This window comes from Callithrix jacchus, chromosome 8, assembly GCF_049354715.1.
Source record: "Callithrix jacchus isolate 240 chromosome 8, calJac240_pri, whole genome shotgun sequence".
Taxonomy (NCBI): Eukaryota; Metazoa; Chordata; class Mammalia; order Primates; family Cebidae; genus Callithrix; species Callithrix jacchus.
The window spans coordinates 105,522,845-105,543,801 of NC_133509.1; the positions used below are offsets into that span (position 1 = coordinate 105,522,845).

A 20,957-nucleotide genomic window follows, 5' to 3' on the forward strand; every position below is an offset into this window, starting at 1 on the left:
AGGCCAATAAAAAGTCCAGAGGTCAAAAAAAAAGAAAAGCTACTTGGGATGCTTGATGTTCAGTTGGTATCCCAACTGTGAGGTAGCTTTGGTGTAGTGAGTTGTTCTGACTGTTAGTACTTGAAGAGTTATCCTTGGGCATGTTAAAGAGTCTTGGTATCCAACTATAAACTAGTAGAACTAGCTTTTCAAACATTTCCTATATGACAGTTATACCTGCTGTACCAGCCTCTGCAGATGACTTGTACAATGTGATTATAGTAGACACCAGATTTCTTTTAGAGAATCTAAAAATTTGGTAGGCAGAGGATGTCCAAGCTACCAGCCCTCATTAAAAATCCCTGGCTCAGAGTCTCAAATGGACTTCCCTAAGCAGACATATTGAGTGCAGCTTCATTTCACCGCTGGATGGAAGGCACACTCAGTGTGGCCCTTCACAAGCAAGAGGGAAAGCGTAGGAAACTTGCACATGGATTCCTACAGACCCTATTGACATGTCTTTTTCCAGTACTAATCTGGCTGCGTACCCTTACTGTGTTGCCACAACAAATTTTAGCTGTAAATACAAGCATATGCTAAGTCTGGTGAGTCCTCCAGCATGGTACTGAACATGTATGTGGTCTTGGGGACCCCCCTGCAAACAGAAACCAATCAAAAAAACAAGTTAGGTCAGGAAGGAAATAAATCATGGTATTTTAAAAAGAAAACAATGCCTAAAGTTTACACATTTTACCTTGAGCAGGTGACTGCCGCTGTTGCTTTCGAATGATGAAAAGAATGGGCTCTTGAGCATGTAAAAGGATGTATTCGATTCCAACCATCTGACTGAAAACACAACACAGATACCCAAAGATCTATAAATGCCCTACAATAATTTCATATAACATTCAAATTATGATATAAAAATTTGGCAACACTAAATAGGATTAAAACTGCCTATGTTTGGTGTTATAATCTGGTTGTTGAGTAAAACTGGCTATTTTCCCAGATAGGTGGCATATAGATAAAGTAAGATTTGTTTTTAAACAACAAAACTTCTCTACAAAAATGTGTTATAAATTTAAATCTGAGTATTTTCAGTCAGGAAAGTACACCAAAGAGTGTCCATTTAAAAAAGGCAACCAAAATGCCGTGATGCTTCCTGACTATATCTATAAATACATATAAAATATAAAAATAACCATGAAGACTCAACTATATATACTACCAAACTAGAAAACATCAGAAACCTTTTCCTCACCCCAACAAATTTTTTTACCTGACAGATTATGTTTAAAAGCAACAATAAGTTGTCCCAATAGCTGTATTTGCCCCAAAACAAAAGCCATTTAAAATACAACGTAAATTTAATTTTATAAACCCCTCCTCAATATTTAGCTGACAACAGGAAAATTGTAACAACAGCTGTTTCAAATACTTTTATAATATAAAATAGATATAGAAGAGACAATAATTATAGTTCCCTGGTTGAAAATAACAGTAGCATTGCCAAAATCACTCATCAGATCAGAATCAAAACTTGTTACATTTAAAGCAAACGTTATGAAGTTATATAGAAAAGATATCCGTTAAAAGTGAATACTAATAATTACCTTTCATGTCAAATTTGTACAAACCCAAACAAAACTCCAGTTTTTCTTCTAAAAGTTCCACCCTGCACTTCAAGATCCACAGCTTGAAAGAACTGTTCATTGCAAAACTTGTATTTGGTAAAAATGCTACCTTCTTAAAATAACTTACTTCAAATGTTCTAATGTCAGCCTCTGCATTTTGACCACTTCGTTATTACATGTTCTGTCATAAAAAGGATTACTTCTTTCTGAAAAGTAATCCAAGACACTACCACTGTTCAAAATAGGGATCCAAGAGCTGTCAACCCAAGAAATTCCCAGCAGATTGTCTACAGGAAAGAAAACAAAATGATAAAGGATTAGAAAAAAAGAAAGAATTCAATCCAACAAACATTTATCATACATCTAATGCAGTAGGCACTATGAATATAAGGACGACATGGATCCTAACCAACACACTCTCATGATGTAACAGAAGAGATTATTCAAGAAAGCAATAACATGATGTAAGAGTTATAATAACAACACGGCGAAACCCTGTCTCTACTAAAAATACAAAAAAATTAGCTGAGCATGGTGGTAGATGCCTGTAATCCCAGCTACTTGGGAGGCTGAAACAGGAGAATCGCTTGGCCCCGGGAGGCAGAGTTGTAGTGAGCCAATATCTCACCATTGCACCCCTGCCTGGGTGACAGAGCAAGACTGCCTCAAAAAAAAAAAGATATGAAGAAATGTGTTATGAGACTATACAGGGAGGAGCAGAATAATTTACCTGAGGGAATGAAAATGATTTTTCATGGGGTCAGAAGGTGGGTTTTAGCATAATATGTTAAAGAATAAATAGAAATATGTTAAAGAATACATAGAGAAAAGGGCAAAGTAATTCCAAGCAGAGAGAACATATATACAGAGGTGTAAAAATATAAAGACTATTATATCTTTAGAGAATAATTTCATTGGGTGAAGAAGTGATAAGATTTAAAATTTAGAAAGTATTTAATTGGAAATCCTTATATGCTGGCAAGGAGTTCAAAATTTTCTAACAACATGTACGCCCAAGAGAACACATCCATAGCCACTAGTTTAAGATCTCTCAATTAGGGATAGAGAAGTTAGGAAGCTATTATTGTAGATGAGATGACAATGATATAAAAGCTAAGGGATAAACAGGAAGTAGAATGCCCTTAACTACAGCCACACAGTTTCATATTTAGAGTAGAATTAAATCATAGCTTTTAAAAAGACATGATAAATAGAGCTAGATACTTTTAATAAATGAGCCTTTACTGGCTAATGGCTTCAATGATACTTCATACCACTGACTGTACTGAACACCACTAGGTATAAATCACAAACATCAAAATACCTATACGATACTGGTTAAAAACCTTCAGTCTCTTTTATACTATTATTACCTCTGACATCTTCAAAGAAGTCAGACCTAATTCAAGGTGGCAAGCAGTTTTGAGCAAAATAACTCAACTGAGAAAAATTATGTAAAGGTAAAATGTACTTTATGTGCCATACAGGAGGAGACAAAGTATGTTAATAACCAAATAATTAGTACACATCATTTACATGGTCCATCATAACTGGATCATGCAATAATCAAATACACAACAGACCAGGAAATAAGATTTTGGAAAGAGTCTTTGTAATGAAAAGCAACTAAAGACAAGCATCATTCTCAGCTTTAAATACTACAGTGCAATTATTAACATAGGTTTATTTACAGTAAAACTACTTATACATTTATTTCCTTAGGCATGATAATATTAAAGTATTTCTAGAAGGACAGTTTCGGTTTATTTTTCACAGGACACTATGTCTATATGGTGCCATAATCAATTATTGATAATAGTGTTAACAACATAATTTCAGCAGAGGTGGAATAATCCACAAAAACAAATAAATGTGTAACTATAGATCCTACCTACAAACAATTACAGGGAGTTAATAGATTCATTTAGGGACATGATGATAATAAATGTGTCTTGGATAGATTGAGCTTAAGTATGGAATCAGACTCTCAGAATTAGAAGGAATCTTAAATGTCATCTGCTCCATGTGACTTCAGTCAATTCTCCCTGTAAGTTTTCTTTGCAAAGCTGTTTCCATACTTACAAAACTCTTTATCAGCATTTATTTCTAACCTATTTTCCTTGTCTAATAAACTAATTCAAAGAGGAAAAATGAGACATATATGACATATAAAACCAATGCAAATGGAAATAATCCTATTTCTCATTTTTGAACACTGATTTTGTGCCTGGCCCTGTTCTAATCACTTTACCACACAATAACTCAAAGAGTTTGGTAGTATATTACTATTTTACACGTGAAGAATCTAAAGCATGGGAAGGCTAAGTAACTTGTCCAAGGTCACAGAGCTACTAAATGGTGGAGCTGAGATTTGAATCCAGGTAGCCTAGCTCTACAGATCACAGTCGTACACACTACACTGGCTCAAAATGAAAATGCCCACTACAGAGATATTAAGAACTTGTGAGAGAAGCCAGAGGCCCTACTATAAATTTGAAGACCACAGAACAATGAGTACTGTTCTAGAGAGGATGCAGTCTCATAAAATACATTTCCTCTTCTTCATCCCTATTGCCACTGTTATTTATTTAATCTTCTAAATGTCACTCGGACAACAGATTCCTATCGGGCTCCCTGCCTCTAGGTCTTCCCTCAATCCTCTTTGGCCTTAATAATGCTATGCTTGCAAAATAATCACATCTTACTGCAAGAATGGTGGTGCACACTTCTGTCAAATTATGTCACATCTTACTGCAAGACAAATTATGTCACATCTTACTGCAAGAATGGTGGTGCACACTTACTGTTCAAAAGATTAAGATCCAAATTCCTTAAAATGGCATTTCACAATTTAGCTACACTAGATTCTTACTTCACTGTTTACAATTATCCACCACATAGCAGAATGGCACAAGGAAATAAAACTTCAGCAAGTTAATCTCCTCGGGCCTTCGTTTCCTCATCTATAAAATGGGATCATAATAGTATCTACATACTAAGGTTACATATGTAAAATGCTTAGCACATTGTAATAACCCAATAAATACTACTTGGGATGACGATGGTGTTGGTGGTGACTTCTTTCTCTATGTTCTCATAGCAATCTTTATACACTTTTATTATCATAACCTACAAGCACAAGCATCTTCCCATTAAATTATGAGTGTTTAGATAACTGGGGCTGTGTCTTACTCATCAGGAACCAATATAGGACCTGATTTAAAATAACCAGCAAATGTTGATTAATTCATGATTGAGGACCAATCATGACATTGATCAGTGATTTTTCTCAATCCATTTATGAACTCTAGTATCCAAGAATATTTTTCTAGAAAATGGTTAAGAGGTAAGAGTTATGGTAAGAGTTAGGTGAGAGTTGAGGTAAGAGTTATGGTCTACAGCCATGAAAATGAAATTATCTGTTGCACTTGGAGATGATCTGTGAACCCAGCCCCATAAAAAGAATACATTATCAAGTCAGGCAGATTCTAACCACTTTCTACCATCTCTGTTGTTACCACTTTAGTCCAAGCTATGTCCAAACCTCCATGCATTAACCAAATGGCCTCCTAACTGGTTTCTCTAATTCTACCCTTGCCCTCTTACACTGTTCCCAGCAGCCAATGTATTCCTAAAAATAATCATATCACATCATTCCTCTGATGGAAACCCTCCAATGGCTCTCGATTTTATTCGGAGGAGAAGCCAAAGACCTTATCATGGCTTTCAACATCTTTCTGATCTCATCTCCTTCCCACTCCTCTCTCACTTCCCTCCAGCCACACTGGCCTCCTTGCTGTTCCTTTAACACACCAAACACACTCTCAGTCTTTACCATGATCCCAACAAATCTAAATTGTAAGTAAAAAATTATAGGCCGGGTGCAGTGGCTCAAGCCTGTAATCCCAGCACTTTGGGAGGCCGAGGCGGGTGGATCACAAGGTCAAGAAGTCGAGACCATCCTGGTCACCATGGTGAAACCCCGTCTCTACTAAAAATACAAAAAATTAGCTGGGCACGGTGGCGCGTGCCTGTAATCCCAGCTACCCAGGAGGCTGAGGCAGGAGAATTGCCTGAACCCAGGAGGCGGAGGTTGCGGTGAGCCGAGATCGCGCCATTGCACTCCAGCCTGGGTAACAAGAGCGAAACTCCGTCTCAAAAAAAAAAAGAAATTATACAAACTAAATATTTGAAAACAGTCTGATAGACTAAATGTTTCTCTTTTTTATTTTGTAGCAAGGCAACATGTTGACATAGCCCAAGCAGTCCAACAGCATTCTAACAATCGTCAAGGATGAAATTAGGCTTTTGAAACTCCCACTTATAATGAAAGAAAGGTATGTAAAACCGTGATCCGGAAGTGTTGAAGATCACCGGATAACTATAATTGAGAATGTTTGTAATAAATGTGCTAGACCCCAATCCAGTTAATATAGAAAAAGGCGCCTCAGGTCGGGCGCAGTAGCGTGAGTCAGCACTTTGAGAGGCCGAGGCGGGTAGATCACCTGAGGTCGGGAATTCGAGACCAGCCTGACCAACATGGAGAAACACGTCTCTACTAAAAATATAAAGTTAGCCCAGCATGGTAGTGCACACCTGTTATCCCAGCTACTCGGGAGGCAGAGGCAAGCGAATTGCTTGAACCCGGGAGTTGGAGGTTGCGGTGAGCCAAGATCGCGCCATCACACTCCAACCTAGGTAACAAGAGCGAAACTCCGTCTCAAAAAAAAAAAAAAAAAAAGAGAGAGAGAGAGAGGAGAAAAAGGCACAGCATCTCAAACACTCCCCTTTAAAAATCAAGTACTGTTATACGAACAAAAACAATTCTACATGCTCCCAAGACCATTAACGGGTGGCATCTCCATATATTTATTCACTGATTGATTAAATATTTGAGTACCTCTAGAGTTCAGGTGTGAAAAATATACGACCCCTGCCCGTAATAATTGATGAATGTTCGATGTAAAGTATTATCGACTCAAAAATAAACCTTACAACAGAAAACATTTGGGATTCATGCCCAGGAACTCGCGGGGCGCGATCGTATTAGGGAGTCACCATGCCAAGTCCCAAGACATGAATCAAATCAAGTTGGCTCATTACCCCACTCCCTTCTCTGCCCAAAGGCCATTCCTTCACCCCAACAGAATAACTCGGTTGTTGTAGAGATATGCATGTAGAACAATACTCCAGCTCTGAAGACTCAAAGCCCAGAGTTGCTTCCAACCCCTTCTCTCCTACGCTTCCAAGAACTTGGAAAAACTCGTCAACGTTTAGCTAGATCACAGCCTTAGGTCGTCCACAAAAAGCACTGAGAAAGCTTGAGATCTAACACAAAGGAACCTGAACCTTGAGCCTGCGAGCTATAACGTCCCAAACTAGTCCACAGACAATCAAGAGACAAAGTATAGCAATACGATATACCTCGAATATCCACCGCCGCCATAATTCCGAAAGTGTTCACAGGTTCTCTTTCCGGCGCAAAGTAAACGTAAGCCTAGGCCGCCGGAAGCAGCGGGTTGAGGAGAGTGCGCAAGGGTGAGGAGGAACGTAAAGCAGAAGATGGGGCGGGGAGGGCAGGGGAGGGGCGGGGCTGGGAGATACGAGCGGAAAAGGAGGGGGAGGAAATGGAGAGAGGCGGGGAGGCGGGAAACGCGGGGCAGGGCGGGGCGGGGCGCTGAAAGGGCTGTGCAGGTGTGCTGGGAAAGACTGGGCAGGGAGGGAAGGGCCAAAGAAGAAGGGGAGGGAGGATTACCGGGAAAAAAAATTAGAAGACAGAGTACAGAAAGAATTCTGTCTTGATCTGTGATCGTCAAAAAAAAAAAATTCTGATGCTGTAGAATTGTGCGTGGGAGCGTCTCAATTTTTAAAGCTCCTCTTGCGTATATATTGAGCTGTTAGATTTAGGAACGATGGTCATTTATATTTTTCACCCTGCCTCAGGTATTGGGATGGGACAGGACTCAACATAGAGAATCTGGGAGTCCTTGGCTTTTATGTGACTAAATCCATTAACAATCTAAACCAATTAAAGAAGCCTCTGAGAAAAATTTCACAAGACAGGAAATGCTTCTGAAGTGAAATATTAATGAGATTAAGAGAAAGGAAATACCCCTGGGTCCCAGAGTAAGAGCAAATGTCTGCATTCCAAGTAGTCTGGGGTAGGTAGCAGGACTCCAAAGAGGGCATGATTCTGTGTACGGGGAAACTACAGAAAGCCTCAGATTCTCAAGCTCCAATGTGGCTCTAAAAGCAAAACGATAGAAAAATATGCAAACAACACACAGATACTGGTAAGAGGATACCAAAATCTGAAGAAGGAATGAGGGTGGGTGCCTACATCTTCTCCAAAACTTAGGTACTGTGAAGACTCCCCAAGAATTTAACCACAACGCAGGGGCAAGTGGGAAAGACCATGAATTTAATTGGGATTTTCAACTTCATAGATAAGGAATTCAAAATTTTTAAACCTCGTAGAATAAAGGTACATGGCCTGTACATTTCAGTTTGGAGATTTTCTGCCTGAGATGGTATGTGTAAAATAGGTGTCCCAACAGAAATATGTGCATGCACAGAGTAGAATTTGACAGAATTTTTCAGGAAGGAAATTTTCAGGAGGGCCTGGTTGGGACCCTAGTGGGAGGACGTTGCAAAAAGGAGGAATATCATGTCCAATAGAAAGACATGTGTGATAGATACATCAAGGTTTTTGTTTTGTTTTTCTAGTTTTTTGTTTCTTGGTGTTTTGTTTAGGCTAGAAGGAGATTAGGAAAAATAGTGATAGAACACACATCTGTAGATAATAAAACACATGGTATACATGATAAATCAGACCTGGAAGCTAAACCTTTATCTTGTAGGCAATAGGAGAAATGTGATCAAGCTTCCATTTTAGAAAGATTACTTGAGGAGGATGAGTTGGAGGTGTTTGTAAGACTCAAAGCAGGGAGTCCATTTAGGGGATTCTTGCAAAAGGTAGTGGTAGCTGATGGGAAAGAGAGAATTAAAGATATTTAGGTAATACAATCAAAAGGAAATTAGTGACTAATAAATGGGCTTGATAAGGGAGAGAGAAGAATTAAAAATGATTTTCAAGATACTGGTTTATGAGACGAGTGCCATTAATCAGATTAGGAATAACAAGGAATAAGTGAGTAGGTGAGAAAAGAGGTAGTGATTTATTTATGATCATGACCATGTTGTTCATAAAGTATCTGCAAAACATCCTGTTAACCAGGGTATCTTAGCCTTTGCACTATGGATATTTTGGGCCAGATCATTCCTTGCCTAAGGCAAATGTATGTTTAGTAGCAGTCCCAGCTTCTACCAACTAGATGCCAATAGCACCCCCGCCCAGCAAAACTATTCCCAGTTGAAAACCACTGCTATATACTGGTGTCTTTAGGAATACGAAGTCAAAGCAGAAGAGTTTCAAGAAGAAGGAGTACTCAACAGCATCAAGGAAACAAGTGAGGTAAGGTAACCGCCAAGAAGCAGGCATTGGATTTGGTAAATTGGATGCCCATAACAAGAATAATTTCTGTGGAATGGTAGGAAGGGGCAGAAGCCAGAGGAAGATATGTTCAGGAGTAAAAAGAGGTGGCATTGGGTGTAAACTGTGCTTTCAAGAAGCTTGGCTGAGAGGGAAGGCTAGAGCTAAGACATTACCTAGAAGGGAATATGGAAATAATAATAGGGAAATGTGAGTATGTTGTTAGATAATGTGAAAGACCCAAAGAGAATATCTCCAGTTTATCTTAAAATTGTTCATCCATTCATGAGTCGGTCATCAAGTACTTAACGCCTACTATATGCTTTGCTCAGCTCTCATTTCAGAAGATAAGTCAGTAAACAGACAAAGCCTCTGGCTTTAAAGAGCCAGCAGCTCCGATGGAAAAGAAAGACCATGAACAAGTAAACAAATAGAGAACATTACAGCCTCACACCTGTAATCCTAGCACTTTGGGAGGCCAAGATGGAAGGATCCCTTGAACCTAGGAGCTGGGGACCAGTCTCGTCAACATAGTGAGATCCCATCCCTATTTCTCTCATATTAATTGTTTCAATTAATAAAGAAATATAAATTTAAAAAGAAGAGTATTACAGATTGCAGTAACAAAAACAAGAGAAGACGAGATAGGGAGGAAGCCACTTTGGATAGGACGGTCAGGACAGGCCTCTGAGGAAGTGATACCTGAGATGAGACCTGGAAGATGAGAGTGAATCACTCATGTGAACAGCTGGGGCACAAGCATTTCAGGCAGAGGGGACCATGGAATCTACAGTGAGAAACAGGATGTTCTCAGAACCATAGAAAGGCCAGTGTAAGCTGGATTACATGAGTGAAGGGTGAATGGTGGCAAAAAAGGAGACTGGGGCTGAAGGCAGAGGCCAGATGATAGAGAGTCTGGTCAACAATTTATTTTTTATTCAAAGAAAATAGAAAGCTCTTAAAAGATTTGAAAGAGTAGAATGCCACAAAGGTATTAGTTCTGAGTGGAAATTTGTTTATGGATGTCCAAAGTATTTGCTGTGCTTATTGAGCCACTTACTGTGGATGAGGCACTCTGCTAATCACTTTGTTCCCACAAAACAACTTTGTGAGGCAGCAGCTATTACTCCCATTTTTATTTATTATTTATTTATTTAATGATTAATAGATGATTTATTTGCGGTAATACATGTAGTCATCATTGCCAGACTTAATATGAGAGACTAAATGTTCAATCCAATTTTCCTTCCTGGATAAGTTTTTCTTTCTTATCCCTGTCAGTTTTGAGAATATAATACGACAAGATGAGGGGCCCAAATCCAACCACAGCTCCCAGGAGTGAGTTTTTAGGAGTGGCTCTGCAATTAGGATAGACGTTTGCTCTTGCATAGGCCCAACGAACCAAGGCAGGATTTACGAGTCCTCGGCGGTTGGGATCGTTGTACTGAAGCAGGTACTCTCGTTTCAGCCGGGCTCTAATGGCCAACTGCTCGACCTGCGCCTGCTGGTTTTCCAGAGATAGGTCATATTCGGCTGGGTCGAGGGTCTGGGGCAGAGTGGCTAGGCGCGACGGTTTATGCTTTGGGAACGACATCTTGGCGACCCAAGGCACCACTCCCATTTTTAAATGAGGAGACTGACTGAAGCAGATGAGCTAGCTTCTCGCCAAACTTATTATCTACTTGGGTATACAGCTATGCTATATATTCCACCCCTGTTCCACCTGGATGGAGCTACATAGCCAGTTCTCATCATAGGACTGTGAATGGAAGTGATAAGCATTACCTCCAGGCCAAGGTAGTGAGAAACACTGGTTCCATATTCACCTTCTCTCTCTGTATTCACCAGCTAAATGCCAGAGAAACCTAAGGTCATGAATTAAAAGTGGTGGTGGTGAGGGGGAGTTGGGAGTGGGGTCTCTGAATGACTGACCACAGGTGCTGAACCACCTTGCTGACCTTAACTGGATCCAAAGCAAGAAATAATATTTTACTGAGTTAAAACACACACACACGAAAAATTTTGCTATGTATTATCTCCTCCACAAAATCAGTAATACTGATGTAACCTGTTTTCTGTAGGATATATTAAAATGTGTGCCTGCCTCCCCTATATAGAGTGTTACCTGTGACCTTTTGAAGCTTTATAATTTGAGGACTTAGATGGAATGTAAATGTGAGAATGCAAGTGAAAGAGAGAGAAAAAAAGATCTTCAGTAAGAACGTGGGAATGATTTCTGATTGGTTAAAGATGAAATGATACTCATGGATACTCATCTTCCGCCATAGGATCACCATCTAGATAAACAGCTTTTCTTCACACAAGCTCCCTTTAAATACCTGACGCCATGATCCTCATTACTATGTTTTGTTTTCTCTAACGTTCTCTCCAATATTCTAAATTTACACAGGTCATGTCATCCCACTCTGTACCTATAGAAATGTGTGCCTTTCCTTGTGGGAATACCTCTATGATTGCAGGGCCTGAATTCAGACTCTTTTCTAAAAAAGAAATTCTCTAGACTGTAAACTCTGTGAGGACATGGTCATGTCTGTGTTTGCCTAGTGTTACTTTATCTCCTGCGGGGTGTTTTTTATATAGTAGGTGTTCAACAAATAATTGTTGATTGGACAAATTCATGTATAAGTGAATGGATGATATGGCAGCCCTCAGATAAATAATAAACTTCATTAATTCAATAATAAATGAAATATGAGATTGTTAATGGAGATTAATTTATGGGACTTTATAAGAAAATTCTTAAAATCTCTCCTGATGTTAGAATAATGCAAAATGCACATCAACTTTATTTATACTAATATTCTAAACAAAAACAACGTGGTTATATTTTGTTTGGTGTCAAAATGTAGCAGGAAAGGCCATGGGAAACAGATCTCCAGAACACCAAAGGAAAGACTTACTTTATTACACCCAGGAGCTGAGGAAATGATCTGTCCAAATTCAGCTCATCTAACAAAGGAAGGTTCTGCCTTTATATAGGCCTATATTTTAGATATTACATGTGGAATAATCTTAGGTTTATAGCTTTAGAAATCACATATGAAAAGGCTCTTGGTTTACAGCGTCAGGAATCACATATGAAAAGAGTTTCGGTTTACAGTTTCAGGAGTCATATGTGAAAAGGTTCCGGTTTACAGTTTTAGGACACATATGTGAAAAGGTTTCTGTTTACAGTTTCAGGAATCACATATGAAAGGGTTCCAGTTTACAGTTTTAGGTTCGCATGTGAAAAGGTTACAGTTTTAGGAATCACATATGAAAGGATTCCAGTTTACAGTTTTAGGACTCGCACATCAAAAGGTTTCTGGTTTGATCTTGTTTAAGTAAAAATACTGCCTTCCGGAGAGTTTCTCCAAGACCAAGCCTACCACCTACAGGAAGGTGAAACAGGAGAGGCGCCAGTCAGTCAGCCTTTTCTTCTATTGAAACGCAGTGATAGTCAAAGGGGAAGTTGATCTGAGATGCCTGGGTCTCCTTCATCACTACCAGGAAAGTATTTTAGGAAATGACAAATGTGTGTGGTGTTTTCCCTTCTTATTTAGTGAGAGAAAGTCCAGCTACTTCATTATACGAGACAGGGCAGAAAATTGCCTTAGAAATACTGAGGAATTCTTTTGGAAAAGTTACCTTGGAAACTCTGAGATTGGCCCCAGTGGTCCAGAAAGAAGTACGGTATCAATTTGTTTGTGATTTCACAACCCCTTAAGGCAATGCCAAAACCTGACCTGAGGCAGTAATTTTGAAAGCAGCTGTTCACCTTAGGAAGTGGCTGTAATCATAAACCAAAAAAATCAAATCACTATGCTTTAACCCTAGAATCCTAAACTTAAGAGTACAAATAAGCTTGGTCCAATCAGAATCATCTTTCCTCAAAGCACCTTTGTGGATTTTCCTCTCATTGCAGGTTAGTTGCCAAGGGCTCATGAGATTACACAGAGCTAACTTTAAGTAAAACTCCAAGAGGCATCGACAAGCAATAACAAAGACAAACTAGGTAATCATACTCCAGTATGGTATTAGAAGATATTTAACAACCCCCACACTCTTTGGGGTGAGTATGACCCTGAGATGCTTGGTTAATTCTGGAGCAGAACAAAGAGAAGTGTCCCAAGGAAGATCCTTGACTATCAACTCAATGCAGCAGGTAGGAGCTCAAAGTCAAATTGCTGTATCTGAAGTAACAATCCCAGCAAACCCTGAAAAGGAGGTGGCTGTGGCAATATCTTGGAAATCTGCTGGAAGTTCTTGCTTTACACTTAAGAACCTGTGGGTAGAGAATCAGACAGTTTCCTGAAGAAAAATGCAGGGAAGAAAGTAGTAATTCCGGGACCTTATCAGTAATAAAATAGTTCAATGTATTCTCATATTGTCCTTTTAATCGGGGCTATATCTATGCCCATATCTCCCTTTTGAATCACATTTGTTTCCTCTTTTTTTAAGGTATAAATGTCACCAAAGATTTATCTAATTTGATTCTATTTTTAAAGAATGAACATTTATCTTGATTAATTCATTTATTGTATATTTTTTGTTTCACTTATTTATGTTCATATTTTTGTTCATACTTTTATTCTTTCTATTTCCTTTGGTTTGATTCTGTTTTTCTAATTTATTTAGATGAACATTAATTAATTAATCTTCAGTTTTTATTCTTTTTTTTTGAGATAAAATCTCCCTCTGTTGCCCAGAGATGCAATATTGGCTCACTGCAACCTCTGCCTCCAGGGTTCAAGCAATTCTCCTGCCCCATCCTCTGGGATTACAGGCACCCACCACCACACCCAGCCAATTTTTTTGTATTTTTAGCAGAGACAGGGTTTCACCATGTTGGCCAGGCTGGTTTCTAACTCCCAACCTCAAGTGATCTGCCCCCCTCAGCCTCCCAAAGTGCTAGGATTACAGGCCTGAGCCACTGTGCAGGGCCTTTTATTCATTTCTTAAGTAAGCATGTAAGGCTACAAACTTTCCCCCAAAGAAACACTTAATTGCATACCTTAATTTTTTATGTATTTTCATTATCATTTAGTTCTAAGTGTTTAAGTTTTGATTTGATTTTTTTCTTTGATTTATGAGTTTTGCTTAAATTCCCAGGTATATGGAATTTTAAAATTTATCTTTTTGTTATTAATTTTTTTTTTAGACAGAGTCTCACTCCATTGTGATTCTCCTGCCTCAGCCTCCCCAGTAGCTAGGATTACAGGTGCACGCCACCATGCTTGGCTAATTTTTTTATATTTTTAGTAGAGATGGGGTTTCACCATATTGGCCAGGCTGGTCTCAAACTCCTGGCCTCAGGTGATCCACCCACCCCCGCGCAGGCTGTTAACTTCTAACTCAATTGCATTGTTCTTAAGGAACGTGTTCTACATAATACCTATTCTTTAAATTTGGTTTGGATTTGCTTCATGCCTTATATGATCACATGTGCTTAAGAAGGCAATGCATCCTTTAAGTGCTGGGTACAGAATCCGGCAGTGTTAGACACCCCAGCTTCTCAATACTGTCTTTTCTCGGTCTCCACAGTACTACCCTCCACTGGTATTTTTGCCACCTCTCAGACTATTTCTTTTCTATTCCTTGCACTGGCTTCTCTTCCTTTGTTTTACCTATAAGACCTCTAATCCTGAGATCTTCCTATCTTTCCTGTCTTCCTGCTTTTCACCCTCCTCTCTGGATAATTTAATTCACACTGTGGCTGCAGTTTTCATCTATGTTATCATGGCTCACAAAGCAGCCTAATCTAGAACTCTCTCCTGAGCCCCAGGAACATATTTGTAACTACATACTGGATAGCTCCAACTTGCTGTTCTGTTTCGAAGTGCAAGAGATTCACTCTTACCTGTATTCTTGATCTTAGCTTAGAAACCTTGCCACTCCCTCTTCCTTACCTTCCACACTAATCTAGTGCCAAGTCTTGTCCATTCTTCTTAAGCACCTCTCTTGAATCGGGCTTCTCCTCTGCATCTCCACTGCTATTCTTTTCATCCCAATACCCATTCTGACTTGCCTGAACATTGTTGCCAGGGTAATTTTTCCATAGTGTTTTCTTGCTCTAAAAGCTTTACCGACTCTATTTTCAGCCCACAGCATGAAATGTAAGTGGGCACCAACCTACTTTTCAGCATTATCTCTCAACCCCAAATCACCACCGCACACACTGAACCCCTGTCACATGAGCTTCTCACAGATCCCCGGACTGTAGGAGATGTTTATGTCTCCGGGTCTTTGGACATGGTTCTACCTGGAAACTTGGAATGCTATTGTCTCTCTATCCTCACTCACACCCTTAACCCAGTACACAGGAGAGCAAATGTGTTTGCACACACGCATACACACAAATATACATTTATCTGGAAAATTCTCATGTGCAAGCAAGGTTAGAATATGTAGAAAAAAAACTTGAAAGAAGGGTTTATTATTCTGTGGATGCTGACAATTGATGATTAACAAAATTTTAGTTGGAGACAAACAGGTGGGTAGGGAGAAGGCAGGAAACAGGAAGTAACATGTCAGCAAATAGTCGCCTTCTCTTCATCATCTCTCTACTGACTTGTTAGGAAATTTTCTTAAGCCACCATAAAATAACATGTTCAATTCCACTTCTTCTCAGACACCTCGCTGCCCAGGCATTTGGCTAATTGGATGACTCTATATGAATGACTCTGTATTCCAATTCAATTTCATGTTACTTTCCCCTGGGATTGGTCACCTGGTAACCCTGATATCAGGCTTGTCTTTCTGGTAATTATGTTGTTTGTATTCTCTAATAATTACCTCCTGTTGAGTTTTCATGAAGTTTACATTTATTTCTAAACCTACAATATGTGGACATAAAGAAATATGTTATTTTCTTGGGCTCATGTATAGTGTATATTTATATAAGAATATTTACCAGATATTTATTAATAAGAAAATTTCTGGGTTTTTGTTCAATTTCCTGCCAGATGAAAGTGACCCTCTCCCTACCAGTGTCTGTCCATGTGAGTATGGCTTTATGTGATTTTGACACAAAAAGTAAGCTACTTATTTACATTTCTATGGGTGGTCAAGAGTGAGATTCAATGTCATTTCACAGATCAGGATTAAAAGAAGATTTTAGGCTGGGCACAGTGGCTCACACCTGTAATCCCAACACTTTGGGAGGCCGAGGCAGGTGGATCACCTGAGGTCAGGAGTTTGAGACCAGCCTGGCCAATATGTTGAAATCACATCTCTACTAAAATTTTTTTTAAAAATCAGTTGAATATGATGGCATATGCCTGTAATCCCAGTTACTCAGGAGGCTGAGGCAGGAGAACTGCTTGAACCTGGGAGGCTGAGGTTGCAGTGAACCAAGATGGCACCATGGCACTCCAGCCTGGGTGACAGAGCAAGACTCCAACTCAAAAAAAAAAGAAAGAAAGAAAAGAAGATTCTAAAACTTCACTATCAGCCAAATAAGCCTTAACAGCAGGGGAAAAAAAATGGAAAATAATAGACTTTATAATACAGTGTCTTTTCTTGTCTCCAGTTTGTGCTAAGTTATCTTCGAGTTAAATGCAAATGAAGAGTATCAATGTACATAATTTTTAGATACACAGTAAACCCATGTAAACAGTGTAAAACCATACTGTATATGTGTTAACATCAGGGCATTTTAAAAAATATGCTATGTACAAACCTGAAAATATTTGTCTGATTCATGGACAAATCACTCAAACAAACAATTCATCTTTTCAGTCTTCATTTATTTATGTATTCAGCTGTCAGTTGTGGGTGGGTACAGAATGGCCATATAATTCAATATTATAATACAAAGTGAAAAATGATGTAATAGATGTTATAAGTTTACAGAATATCAGTCAGCTCTAAAGCCCCCATGGAGGCATGAAATAATGGAAAATGCTTCTATTCTTAACATGCTTAAGTTTGTATTTTAGATGAATAAGACATATATGTACACATATATACACTCAAAGATGAAACAAGTAATTCATAATTTTTGTTGCAAATCTATTATTCCTCTTACCAGAAAACTGTATTCACATATAAGAATTTGTCAGATTTCAAAAGCAAGATTGGAAAGCATAGTGATCACTGCATATTTTGATATAGAATGAAAATAAATTTGAATTTGAGGTATAATTGAAATTGAAGTAAATTATATGTGAAATTAGAATGAGTAAGTTTGAAGTGGTAATAAAAATAAGCCTTGTATGTATAAATTCAATGGAAGTATTTTTCTCCATATAGGCGTAGCACATATAGGTAGAAAGATTTTACAAAGGTATTAGGGGACAAGGGTAACTTTATTTTAAAAGCAAGTCTGCCATGTAACTTCTAACTAACCCTGAGTTTGGGAATGCCTCCAAAATGGCTAGTTGATATATTTCTCTTCATGTAGAAGCATCTATTTATTGTAGGTTTCCTCCAAAACAACCCTTGTTGTCACAGAAATCACAGGATGTGATGCCCAAAGCTGCCTACACATTTCTTCCAGAGGACGTATGTTTTCTTCTCAAGATATAAGCCCTGGGTCTGGGGGCTTGGGGTGCGGCGATCTACCTATCTCGTGTATGCCCAAAACCACACTTCTGTCTGTAAGTTCCCACAATAAATTACCCAAAACCAACAAAGTGGATTTGTCCACTTCCTTCTTTGTTTTTTCATCATCTTTGGCATTTAGGAGTTGCTTTGCCCTTTCACGGAACAGATAGAGTCTTTAAATTATTTGGTGATGTTCATGTTGCTTATTATTAGAGCAGAGCACTAGAAATACCTGACAAGACTCTCAGAATTCCCAAAATAAAAAAGCTTGAGCCCGGATTAATAGTTCTTGATAGAGTTATACTTCCAAGGGTCACTGCCACATGACAGTTCAATATAACTTGTTCAGCCACACTCCATGACATACAGCTATGGTAAATATTAAGGAATAAATGAACTAGAGTTGGTAATGCTGTTACCTTGGTTATTCAATTCACCCAAGCTAATATAATTCTAGGTATAAAAGCCATTTTAACTGAGTGTGGTGGCACATGCCGGTAGTCCCAGTTACTTGACTGAAGGGAGGATTGCTTGAGCCCAGGAGTTCTAGGCTGTAGTGTCTGAAGCTCCACTGGGCATCTGCACTAAGTCTGGCATCAATATGGCGACCCCTTTTGAGCAGGGGACCATCAGGTTGCCTGAGGAGGAGTGAACTGCCCCAGGTTGGAAACCTCTGCAAAAACTCCCGTGCTGATCAGTAGTGAGATGGTGCCTATGAACAGTCACTGCACCCCAGCCTGGGCAATATATCAAGACCCTGTCTCAAAAATAAATTAATTAATTTTATTAAGTTTCTTAAAGTCAGTTAAGCTAAAATATAGGGTTGAAGAAAATGTCAGCAAAACTAGAATAATAGTTAATGTTTACATATTAAGTACTTTTGAACTGCCAGGCACAACGTAAGTGCTTTAGAAATATTATCACATTTAATCCTCCCAACAACCTGATATAGTAGTTACTATTAAATCACCAACTCACATATAAGAAAACAGAAACTTAGGAAAGTTAAACAAATCACATCTTATAAACATGATCAATGGAAGAGCACAAGGGTCCAGAATCCTTATTCTTTCCCATTTTGCTGTTCTGCCTCTAACATATTGGACACAGCAACTGAACTTTGAACCAGGTACTGAAAGTTGAGTATGATTTTCCTGGTAAAGGAAAAGGAATGGGCAATTTTCTGGCTGGAAGAGATGGGGGAGCTGATAAAGAGTCACAGAAGTTGGAGGGATTTTCTTCCAAGAGGAGCAAATACACCGTGCCTTGTGCATACAATGTGACAGTGCTGGAAGATGAGACTGGAAGGGACACTTGGGCCCCGTTTGTTAGGGCTCTTCTGCATGTAGGAATTTTGACTTGATTCTAAAGGCACTGGCTAGTCAATGCAGGCTTACACTGGAGAATGAGAACTCAGATGTCAGTGTGGAGGGTGGATTGGATGCGTATTAAGGAATACTTCTTAATAATCCAGACAAGAGGTGATGGTGAACTAAACTAAGGCAGGAACTATCAAAGTAATAAAGATACAGACCTTGGAGGTGTAAAAGAAGAAATATTCTCCCCACTTTCCCCAGGCATTCTCCCCACTTTCCCCAGGCACACAGGTACAAGCCCTTCAGTGGACTGCTGGGTACATGCAAAAGTAGTAAGTGGTCAACAAAAGAATGCTGTCCTGAGTTTTTCACACTTCAGTGATTTTTCTTGCTGTGAGTTCTTTACCAATCCAGATGGGGAATCATCGCTTGTGACTTCAGAGGAAAGAGTAATTGTAAAATTCATTAAGTTTCTGAATGAAGATGTGTAATGTCTTCCAAGAAAATAATTAAACCACCATGGGGCAAAGACTCTCATCTGTACAATTTAAAGTTATGAAGTGGGTCACTGCTTAGTGTCTCATATCTCATTTACATGTAGCTAATACATAATCATTCTCCATCTGGCTAAAATTAATCACATTATTCTGTGTGTCAAGAAAAATATTTGTTTCATTTTAGAGGTTTTGGTATGCTATCAAATGTACTCTAATGTACATCTGAATTATTTGTTCTCCTTTTCTTGAAATATTTGAATCTTGGTAAAATGAAAAGAAAAAGTAGAATATATGGTATATTGAATAAAAGTTCTCAGCTTGGGTGTGGTGACTCATGCCTGTAATCCCAGCACTCTGGGAAATCAAGGTGGGCAGATCACTCGATCCCAGGAATTGGAACCAGTCTGGGCAATATGTCAAAACCCCATCTCTATAATATATACATATATATACACACATATATACATATATATACACACATATATACACACATATACACATATACATATATACACATATATACTATATAGATATATATACATATATACACACATATATATGTAAACATACTATATGTATATATACTATATATATATATATATGTAAATTAGCTGGGAATGGTGGCATGCATCTATAGTCCTAGCTACTCCGGAGTCTGGTGGGAGGATCACCTGAGCCTGGGGAAGTCAAGGCTGCAGTGAGCTGTGATTGCACCACTGCACTCCAGTTTGGGTGACAAAACAAGACCCCGTCTCAAAGTAATAATAATAATAATAATAAAATTTCTCATTTCAAAGAGCACAGAGCCCATAATAGAAGGGGGCTGGAATGGAATATTCTTATTCCTACTTAAAAGACAGGGAAACCAAACAGATGTGTGCCAAGCTACCACGTGTTGAGGTGCCCAATTAGGACAACAAGCCAAACTGAAAGTAACAATCAATTCATTTGCTGTGACAGTGCAGGCAAGAGTCAAAAGAGAAACACACTGGCTCCCTAGTGTTTTTTTCCCAATAGAACAGTGCCAGGCAATGGTCAAATGGAAGCACAGGTAGGGGAAATCATTTCACTACCAAGGAGCTCCAAACAAAAGATTCCTGTTTTTATGGACTTGTAGGGCCATGGAAAGAAAGGCGGTGGAGGAGGGCTAGGAGTGAAAAGGTCTGGAGTCAAAGTGGATAAACTGCCTCACCAAGGCCCACAATAACAAGGTCTCAGCAGAGCTGCCTGGGAAGTATCTCAGGCAGTCAAGAGGCTTCTGAATGGAGGTGCCTGAGCTGGAGATGTAGTTATGCATATTAGCACTGCAGCCCAAAAGGGCCTACATCATCAACAGCAACTCCCTCCAGAAAACTACAGTGTACTAATTATACAACAAGTCAGATGTGGGGAGAGCAGCTTCTCCCATGAGGCCTGCCAGGTAATACCTTGTAATTGCCTGTGGTAGGGCCTGAAAGATCACACATGGGACTAAGTCCTGGAACCACACTCC

The 20,957-nt window shown here is 39.0% G+C and overlaps 1 protein-coding gene, 1 long non-coding RNA gene and 1 pseudogene across 10 annotated transcripts in view; 1 reads left to right on the forward strand and 2 right to left on the reverse strand.

Moving 5' to 3' along the window:
• Positions 1-20,957, forward strand: part of LOC103795828 (uncharacterized) — an 86,725-nt gene that overhangs the window by 56,083 nt on the left and 9,685 nt on the right. The window contains exons 4-9 of one of the 5 annotated variants that reach the window (XR_013521348.1): positions 5,850-5,950; positions 9,019-9,087; positions 12,669-12,793; positions 13,031-13,270; positions 16,071-16,106; positions 17,560-17,741. This is a non-coding gene — a long non-coding RNA (uncharacterized LOC103795828). Of the gene's footprint in view, positions 1-5,849; positions 5,951-9,018; positions 9,088-12,668; positions 12,794-13,030; positions 13,271-16,070; positions 16,107-17,528; positions 17,742-20,957 lie in introns of those variants that run through there. The other 4 variants (XR_013521347.1, XR_013521345.1, XR_013521346.1 and 1 more) reach the window with 4 other exon arrangements.
• MED6 (mediator complex subunit 6) overlaps positions 1-20,957 on the reverse strand; it is a 62,482-nt gene that overhangs the window by 11,900 nt on the left and 29,625 nt on the right. For 2 of the 4 annotated variants that reach the window (XM_009006261.5, XM_002754060.6), the window contains exons 1-3: positions 7,038-7,077; positions 1,741-1,900; positions 734-825 (exon numbers count right to left, since the gene is read on the reverse strand). In XM_009006261.5, coding sequence (XP_009004509.1) covers positions 734-825; positions 1,741-1,900; positions 7,038-7,059 — 274 coding nt within the window. In that variant the 5' untranslated portion in view covers positions 7,060-7,077. Of the gene's footprint in view, positions 1-733; positions 826-1,740; positions 1,901-6,209; positions 6,308-7,037; positions 7,078-20,957 lie in introns of those variants that run through there. The other 2 variants (XM_054240106.2, XM_035260867.3) reach the window with 2 other exon arrangements.
• LOC100415627 (NADH dehydrogenase [ubiquinone] 1 beta subcomplex subunit 4 pseudogene) lies at positions 10,238-10,718 on the reverse strand (annotated as a pseudogene). Its single transcript, XR_013521343.1, has one exon. The product of XR_013521343.1 is annotated as an NADH dehydrogenase [ubiquinone] 1 beta subcomplex subunit 4 pseudogene (transcript).